We start from the raw sequence: 8,997 nt of genomic DNA on the forward strand, positions 1-8,997 counted from the left end.
TAAAATAATGTTTTTTCACATTTATAATTGTGACGTGATAATACTAAAACTAATTTATTTTTATAAAATATAAACAATGCAAGCATAACTTTTTTAAGTTTACCTAGAATAATTTACAATAGATGGAAAAATATATATTTTAATGTTTTAAAATTAAGAAATGGTATATATAGAAAACTAATGCGTTTTTTTTATTTATCTACAATTTTTATTTCTATAAAATACATTCTATATATTCTCTTTTAACTTTAAGTTTTATAGTTGACTTTTTGGTAAGTTATCCCAAGTGTGTGTACGAATTTGAGCTAATAATAAAAGTTAGGCTAACTTTATTTATTATATTTGAAATCATTTATAAAGGATAACATGATATTAGATTATAAAAAAAAAATTAAAACTATAAATACTACAATATCTTTTGTAATTTAAAAAATATAAATCTATATTTCAAAATAAGTATATAATATAGATGTTGTATGCTTTCACTTTTTGTTATATATTTCAAACTCTCTTAGCAAATTATAAGTATATCATATTGATGGTCTTATTTCATATCATTAACTTATAATGATTTTTCTATCTATTAGAAATTAAACTCAGTTATAGTTGATTACTATACAGTAATTATAAAGATTAAACCTTAGTAAAGAAGAAAAACATATAATTATATATAATATATATGGTAAATGTGCATTTTGTTCCTATAGTATAATATGGAGTAACTAATTTTGGTAGCTATGAATTTTATTTTAAATATAATTTTATTTTCCAGAATATACAAATTATAATGTTCATTTAATACTTCTAAAAAGGCTTAATCCAAAAATTAATATAAAAACAATTATACAGACATTATAGTTTTTCTTTTAAAATCATGGGGTGCATGGAGAAACTATAGACATTAAACAAACAACCCAAAACATTTTATTTTTTTTAGACAAAGTTAGGTAATTAATGATTGATTAAATTAATTTTGGTTGGCTTTTTAATACGCAGTTTTAGGCCAGAAATGGGTTGGCACGCCTAGGCCCACTAATTTAATTAAAATATTAAATAATTATCTAATAAAATTATTTTTCCTAATAAATAGTTTATTCTATGAATATTTTTAAACATTTTTAAATATCCTCAATAAAGTTATTATTTTTTGTTCCAAAAAATTATTAAAAAATCATAATTGAATAAAATTCACCAATCTTATTTTAACAATATCTCTAATAAATTTACATTTCTCACTCAGTTGTTAAAAAATAAATATAAATTAAAAAATTCAGCTAAATAAGAATGGATTGTTATATATTTCCTCTCACTGAAAGGAAAACAACATCTAAATTCTTCCTAGTACATAAACAAGCTTTTGATATTGTGTGAAATCATCTTATGTGATTAATTTAATGGTTAAATGTTAACTGATACATAAGTTAATTTTATTAAATTATTTAATATTTCTATTAAATTTATTAAAATAATATTTTAAAAATAAAAATATTACTTTTAAAATTTAATATACGAAAATACTAAAGATAAATGACTAAAGATAACATTTAGTTTAATTTAATTATTTCAAAGATCTGGGGTATTACAGTAATCTTTCAGGCCCAACTCATAAAGAGGGTCTTTAAATCCCAATTTTTGTAACACCAGTTGTATGTTACTGAAAAGATCCACCAAACATGTCTAAATTTTTTCACTGAAAACAATTTTATACCATTTTTTCTTCTTTACAACGTCACATTCAATATTGAAGAGTTTTATCAGTATAAAATTCTAATTAACAGCATAATACAGCTACAATATTTAATATCTATAAAGAACTAAAAAAATTGGGTGATTATTAAATTCATAGTTTAAAAAAATTATGCAATATGAATGAGGGAATTTTTTACCATTATGCCAGTGAAATTTCATTTTTAACTATTAAAATAAATTAAAAAATTTAAAATTATTAAAATAGATAAATCGTGTGAAGGTAATACAATTCTAATATAATTAAATTTTAACTACAATTGTCACTACAAGCGATCATTAAATAAAAATTAATTTTAGAGACAAAAAATAATTAATTGTTATAATAATTAAATTATAGAGATTAAACAAATTATTGAATTTTAAATTAGTTTCTATTATTAAAAAATAGTTTTAAAATTGATATTTAATTAGCTATCAAGATTTTAACTATCAATCATGTAGCAAAAACTTTTATACCTAATTAGATACCAATTTATAAACTATTTATTAATAATAAAAAATAATTTATAAATCAATAATTTTTGTAGTCTTTAAAATGATTTATAATTTAATCACTATAACAACTAATTATTTTTTGTCTCTATTTAATGATTTTCTTGTAGTATGTATAATTTATCAATTTTAATAACTTTTAAATTTTATTTATTTTAATAATTATTTTGTAAAATTATTCAGAATAATAAATATTTGGAATGAGGAGGGTTTGATCATTTTGACTATTCACTTATATTACCTAGCATAGCATGTTTTAATGCACTTTTTACTCTTCTAAAAACACGACTTTAAATTAGAAAAAAATAAAAGAAAAATGAAATGAAGAAGTTTGTTTCATTTCTTATTTTTATCATAAAAAATACCAGGAATAGGTTTTTTAAAAATGTTCTAAGAGACACATGCTCATTGATAATTAATGCATGGTCAGAACTATAGAGATGTGTATACCAGATCCATCTGCAAAAATCTGCAGTAAAAATAGTTCACATATACAGTATGCACTTTAAATAGTTTCAATAAACCATAAGGACCACTTTAAAAACTTTTTTTTAATTAAAATAAAATTACCAAACATATTTAAATGTTTAAATAATGAAGTTTAAATCTTACCAACATTCGAATAAAAAAAATAAAAAAAAATAAAAAGTAATTAAAAAAATAAAACTTCATAATAAAATACAAAATAACATCCTTTTTTCATTTATATTACAGTTGATTATTTAATTACCCATTATTCAAATATTTGTCTATTTAAATTACAATTAATACATTATAAATAGTAAATAAATAAAAGATTTATGTGAAAAATACTATATTTTATTTTCTTATTTTAGTTTGAAAATGACTTGCATGGTGTATAAATGCACAAGTAATAGAGTGCAATTTCCGTATAACACTGATTGGGACAAGAGTAGGCGCAATAAACGCCGTTTTTTCTAGTGGCTTGTTGGGAGGAAGATGAAACTCGATCAATAACCATAAAGTTTTGGTGCATAAATGTCAAACATCAAATTCATACAAATTTCCTTCTCAACTCACATGTAATTTGAATTCAAGGGTTTCATATTTTTGTTTTTTTTTTCAAATATGTTTCTGGTTCTTAACTTTTTTTTTTTTTACATATACTCACTTGTACCACAACGGTATAGTAACTTTTCTTGTTACTGATAATTAATACCAATGTTTTTTTTTTATGGTTTTTCTATAGTTTGTATGATTATATTTTAATAATTATTAAAAATGAATATTGAATTTAATATATTTATTTAATGCGAATAAATTATATTTCAAGAGTATATTATTTACAAGTTTTATATACACCACAGAAAAACATAAAATAAAAATTAATTTTAGAGAAAAAAATAATTAATTGATATAGTAATTAAATTAGTAATATTTAAAAAAAAATTATATTATTATTAAATAGTTTTTAAATTCATATCTAATTAACTATCAAGTTTATAATTTTTATAAATTTTTTTAAGTGTTTTGAGTTCCTTGAATAACATATAAATTAAAGTAAGGAAAGTTATCTCAATTTGCAATTAACTTGTTAGTTTGTGTATTGAAATAAAATTTGACAAATCTTGATTATTTCACGGGTTTTTTTAACTTTATGATTGTTTGAAAACGTAAAAGTGAGTATTATTAGCTATTTTTGAGTAAATTGAGCTTTTATAAAGTCTAAGTCTCTATTTTAATTTTTCTATGATGGTTGATCTGGCAAAAAATAATTTCATAAATAAGGTTGAAAAAGAAAAAAAGAAAGCGACACGTGTGAGGAAACATGAGAAAAAGGAAAGAAGAAAAATAAAAAAAATAAACCTTTGAGTCAAGTCTTAATAACTATATGATATTTTTCTAATAATATTACTTAAATGTACAAAAACGAGTAATTTTTTAAAACACTTTTTAATTTTCTTAAACTAAAGAATATTTATACTTTCATATGATATTTAACTAATCTTTCTTCAATTCGATTGTTTTATTTTTAGATAAAATTGCTTGAAACGCTTCTCAAATTTAAATTATGCAGTGACATCACAACTGCCAATTGTTACAAATAAGAATATGTTCATATATGATTCAGTAATATTAGAGCAAATTGATGTCACAAACGAAGAATTGTGATCCCATAAGATAAATAAAATAGTATAATACATATGAAGTTGTAAATCCTTAATTAATGTAGTGCTTAAACTTATATAGATACTGAAATTAATATTTAAAATAAAAATAAATTAATAAAATAGTTCTTCAAATCATAGATATAAATCAATTTACTTTTCTAAAATTGTAATAATTAGGCAAATGGATTCCTAAATATTAAAACTTGATTTCTTATTTAGTTTGGTGTAACATTCCAAAATTAAGAAAAGATAACCATTAATTTTATTTAAGATTTCTAACACACTACGAGAAAAGACTAAATATTAATTTATCGATGACAGTGATGAGAGACTGGTAGAACATTTTAAAAGTCAACGTAATAATGACACCCCCATATTTTTCAGAAGTCATATATATTTAAAATGTTGACTTTTTCGATATTGTTTTTATGAGGTTTCTTATGGTAAAAAAACAATAACAATAACAATCAAGTTGACAGTAATAATAAATAATAAAGAAATAAAGAAGTGTTAATTGTGATGAAAAGAAGGGTGGAAATAATAATAATATCCAAAAATATGACAATAATAGTAATGTCATATTTTTAAATATTAAAATATTATAATACTTCTTTTGTGATTAGATTTATATACATGTGTAGATAAATGTATATTCAGTGTGGAGTGTACTGTGTTATAGATTTTTCATTTAATATAATAAACAAGAATTATGATTGGTTAGAAACATTTGACCTGTGAGAGAAGACATGTGGTTCAAAAGTTTAAGTGATGAGTATAATAATAATAATAATAATTTAACATATTTATGGAACCTTAACTGAAGAGCGATAGAGTGATTCAATACATAGATTTGTGCGTCCAACGTTACATGTTCTTTTACTTCTTTAAATTAGTATTAAAATAGAACTCTTGGTTTAAAGAATTTAAACATTGTGTATTTGTATGTATTTGGTTTGTAAAATTTATAGTATCTATAATTAATCACGCTATTTTTCCTTTATTGTACATGTTTATGTTTATTATACATGTGATATGTGTATATTAGATTTTTTTGTAGGACTTTACATTTGAGGGGATACAAACCATAACAAAATCCAAGCAAAGTCTAATTAAATGCACCGTTTCTGTGCTTTATACGAAATCTTAGTATACCTACTCACGTGCAAAACCCTATAACTTTGTCTGTTTTATTGTTGAAAAAACAGTATATGCATCAAAATGAAGCATGGCCAAACATCCCAATTCTAGAAACATGGCAGTTACAAATGGGATCTCTTCATTATAGTGACAAAGACCATATAAGGCTTTAACTACGTAAGTACGCTACGATCGCAGATACCAAAACTACATTGGTACCTCCGAAACTTTTCGATCCACAAATGCATTATGGTACCGTAAATTACAGAACAAAGTAACATAGGTTTCGGAGGCGCAGCAGCATTAACTTTTTTTATCAACTGTTAAAAGAACTTCCATAATAATTCTTTCATATTCATCTTTTTTTGTTACTTTCTCTTTTGCAACTCAAATTATATTTACTTAAAATATATATATTATTATCGGTGGTTAAGTGGAGTGTGAAAAATGATAATGCATTAAAGAAGCATTTATATTAGGTATTCATCAAAATCACGTCAGATGAAATGAGGATTGAAGCTTGGGAGTAAATCCCACCTATACAACGGAAAGCGTAAATTAAAGTAATTAATTAACAGAAATGAAACGACACATCATCATTCAACATTAAGTAGTAATAATAATATAAAATTCTTATATTATAACGCTTAATTATTGCTTTATTTAACGTGATGATGTATCTATCTGTTTAATTAAGCAAATCAAAGAGACTTTTGACCAACATTAACACCCTCGGTCATTTTTATCTTTTTCAGCACCGGTTTCAGATCCCTAGGGCACACGTTCAACTTCAGACCGTACTTCATGAAGAGCGTGAGCGACATCTTCTGCTCCACGCGGTGGCCCGCCGCGACTGCCAGGCGGTGGCGCAGAAGCACCGCCGCCGCAATGGACTTCATCTGCAAGTAGGCCAGGTCCTTCCCCAAGCAAAGCCTCGGTCCCGCATTGAAGGAAACAAACTTGTAAGAGTCTTGAAGCTGAATTCTGTCCCCTTCGGGAGAGAGCCACCGCTCTGGCTTGAACTCGAGGCAATCCTCTCCCCATATGAACTTCATCCTCCCGACGGAGTAAATCGAATACGTGACGGAGGAGCCCGCCGGAACGAAAGTCCCGTTGGGGAGAACATCGTCCGCAACCACATGTTTGGAGTCTTCAGGAACGGAAGGGTAAAGTCGCAGCGTCTCGGACAAGGCTGCTTTGAGATAGACGAGACGGTCTACCTCGTCGAACACGAGAGGTTCTTCCAGCCACGTGGAGATGTCTTCCCCACGAGTGGAGAGCAGAACAGTGCAGAGTTCGTTAAGGATGTTTTCCTCCACGCGCGGGTTCTTGATACAGAGCCAGAAGAACCAGCTGAGGGCGACCGATGACGTGTCGCGTCCAGCGAGGATGAAGTTGAGTGCCACGTGTTGGAGGAACTCGTCCGAGTAGGTTTCTTTTTTTCTCATGAAGCGAGACAGGAGGTCGTCGTGGAGGGAGCCGGTGCCGTTGAGGAGTTCAAGTTTGCGGTTCTTGATGATGCTGGAGAGGTACTGGTCGATGTGTTTGAGGCTTCGGCTGAGGCTCACTTCCATGCCGAGGCGGAGCCATCGCTTGAGCTTCCAGAGACTCTCCGGCAGAATGAAGCGTTGGAGAGTGGCTTCGGTGGCGCTGTCAAAGGAATGAGCGAAAGCGTTGTCTGGGAGCCCCGCGGCAAGAGTCTGGGGGTCCTGGCCGAAGGCCAAGCCGCATATGTTGTCGAAAGTGAGGCGAAGCAAGAGGTCTTGGAGGTCCACCGGTTTGTTCTCTCGCTGAGCCGTGGCAAGGATGGGGCAGAACCTGTGCTTTATGGCACGGTTGACCCAACGCGCCATGGCTTGGCGCAGGGTGCGCGTGGTGAATTCGAGCGCCGCTGTTTTACGCTGGAAGAGCCAGGTGTCGCCGTCGGAGTTGAAGATACCCTGACCGAGCAAATCATGGAAGGCGGACTGCCAGGTGGGGCCCTTGGGATAGTTGTCGAAGCGGAGCTTGAGGATGTGCTCGAGGTTCTTGGGGTCGCAGGTGACAGTGATGAGACACTGTTTGCATGCGAGGAAGGGGAGGGCGGCGATGCAGGTTTGGTAGGTGCCACCGGAGGCGCGTAGGTTGTCAGCGATCCAGTCATGCATGCGGTTGGCATGTTGGATGAGGCCGGGGAGGCTGCCTAATAGGGGCCAGACACGTGGACCTTTGAGGGAGCGAGTGACGAAGGTGAACCATATTAAATAGGCCGCTATTGCAGATAGGAACATTAAAGCCGTTGAAGCCTCCATGTGAAACAGGGACCCTCCTCTCTTCTCCTCCCAATTCTATTCTATTCTATTCTACACTCTCACCCTCTTTCACCGGAGATGCTGCTGTTACCATCACCCACCTCATTCAAATACACCTATATCTGTTATCACTTCAATGTTGAACTAGTAAAGAATGGTTGAAAGGGTGTGTAATACTGTAATGAGAAAGTGTTGCATGCAGTATGAAGAATGAGGGATGAAGGGTTTTTTTTTTGAAGATGAAGAAATGGTGTGTGAGTGAGTGAGGGAAAGGAGAAGAGAGAAAAAGTGTTTTATAGTAGTGAAGTTGAGAGTGGGACAATTAATAAGGAGTGGAGATGCTGGATGTTGTTGATGTTTTCAATGGTTCACCCTTCATTTTCTTCCCTCACCAGTAGACTACACTGCCTTCTGAATCCACCCTCATTAATGCCCACCGAGGTCGTTGAGTCTATTAAGAGTTAAGACTAACTCTTCTTTTCCTTTTTCACAACTTCTACCATACTTATTATGGAATTTAAACCCCTTTTTTTTTATTCATATCACTAAATAACCATACTTATTAATCTTCTTTTATATCATTTTCGCCAACACAATTATTACTTTAATTCTCTAACACCTGTTATTAGTTTCACAAAAACACCTGTTATTAGTTTCACAAAGGACACTTATTAAGTAATTAAAAAAAATATAGATATGCAATATATCACTTTTTTTTTTTTTAATTTCTTAACCAACGACTAGGTCTATTGTGCTTTGCGATCTGTTAACTTCCTCTTAGCTGGACTTCTCAAAAGGATAGGATGACTTCAACAAATTGTATATTGGACCACCTTATTTACTTAATACCCTTTCTAAAATAATCTATTACTCACTATGAAACCATTAAATAAAAAATACAAAAATTATTTTTAAATTTAATTTATATTAATTAAAATCATTTTAATTTTATATATAAATTATTATTATATGTATGTATGTTTTAAAAATATCATTACTTTTATTTATTTTAAAATATAATCATTATTTTATAAAATAACTCAAAGTATGAGTTTATGAGTTGAACAATTGATATCACACTATGTCATGAGAGAGAAATTGTTTTATGTTGCATAAGTTACCTCTTGGGATCACAAAAATATTCACACCCGTGATATCCGCAAATAAAATCTATAATAAATACTAGATGAATAATA

General features: G+C 29.3%; 1 protein-coding gene across 1 annotated transcript; it reads right to left on the minus strand.

The window, feature by feature from the left end:
* Positions 1–6,081: 6,081 nt before the first annotated feature.
* CYP86A7 (cytochrome P450, family 86, subfamily A, polypeptide 7) lies at positions 6,082–8,290 on the minus strand. Its single transcript, XM_068614780.2, has one exon. The coding sequence runs from the start codon at positions 7,799–7,801 to the stop codon at positions 6,212–6,214; it is 1,590 nt and encodes a 529-aa protein (XP_068470881.1). The 5' UTR covers positions 7,802–8,290; the 3' UTR covers positions 6,082–6,211.
* Positions 8,291–8,997: the final 707 nt, after the last annotated feature.

Source organism: Phaseolus vulgaris, chromosome 2 (assembly GCF_051622355.1).
Source record: "Phaseolus vulgaris cultivar YP4 chromosome 2, ASM5162235v1, whole genome shotgun sequence".
In the NCBI taxonomy this organism is placed as follows: Eukaryota; Viridiplantae; Streptophyta; class Magnoliopsida; order Fabales; family Fabaceae; genus Phaseolus; species Phaseolus vulgaris.

Coding starts and splice junctions, on each gene's coding strand:
- CYP86A7 (XM_068614780.2), bottom strand. CDS start 7,801: ATGGAGGCTTCAACGGCTTTAATGTTCCTATCTGCAATAGCGGCCTAT.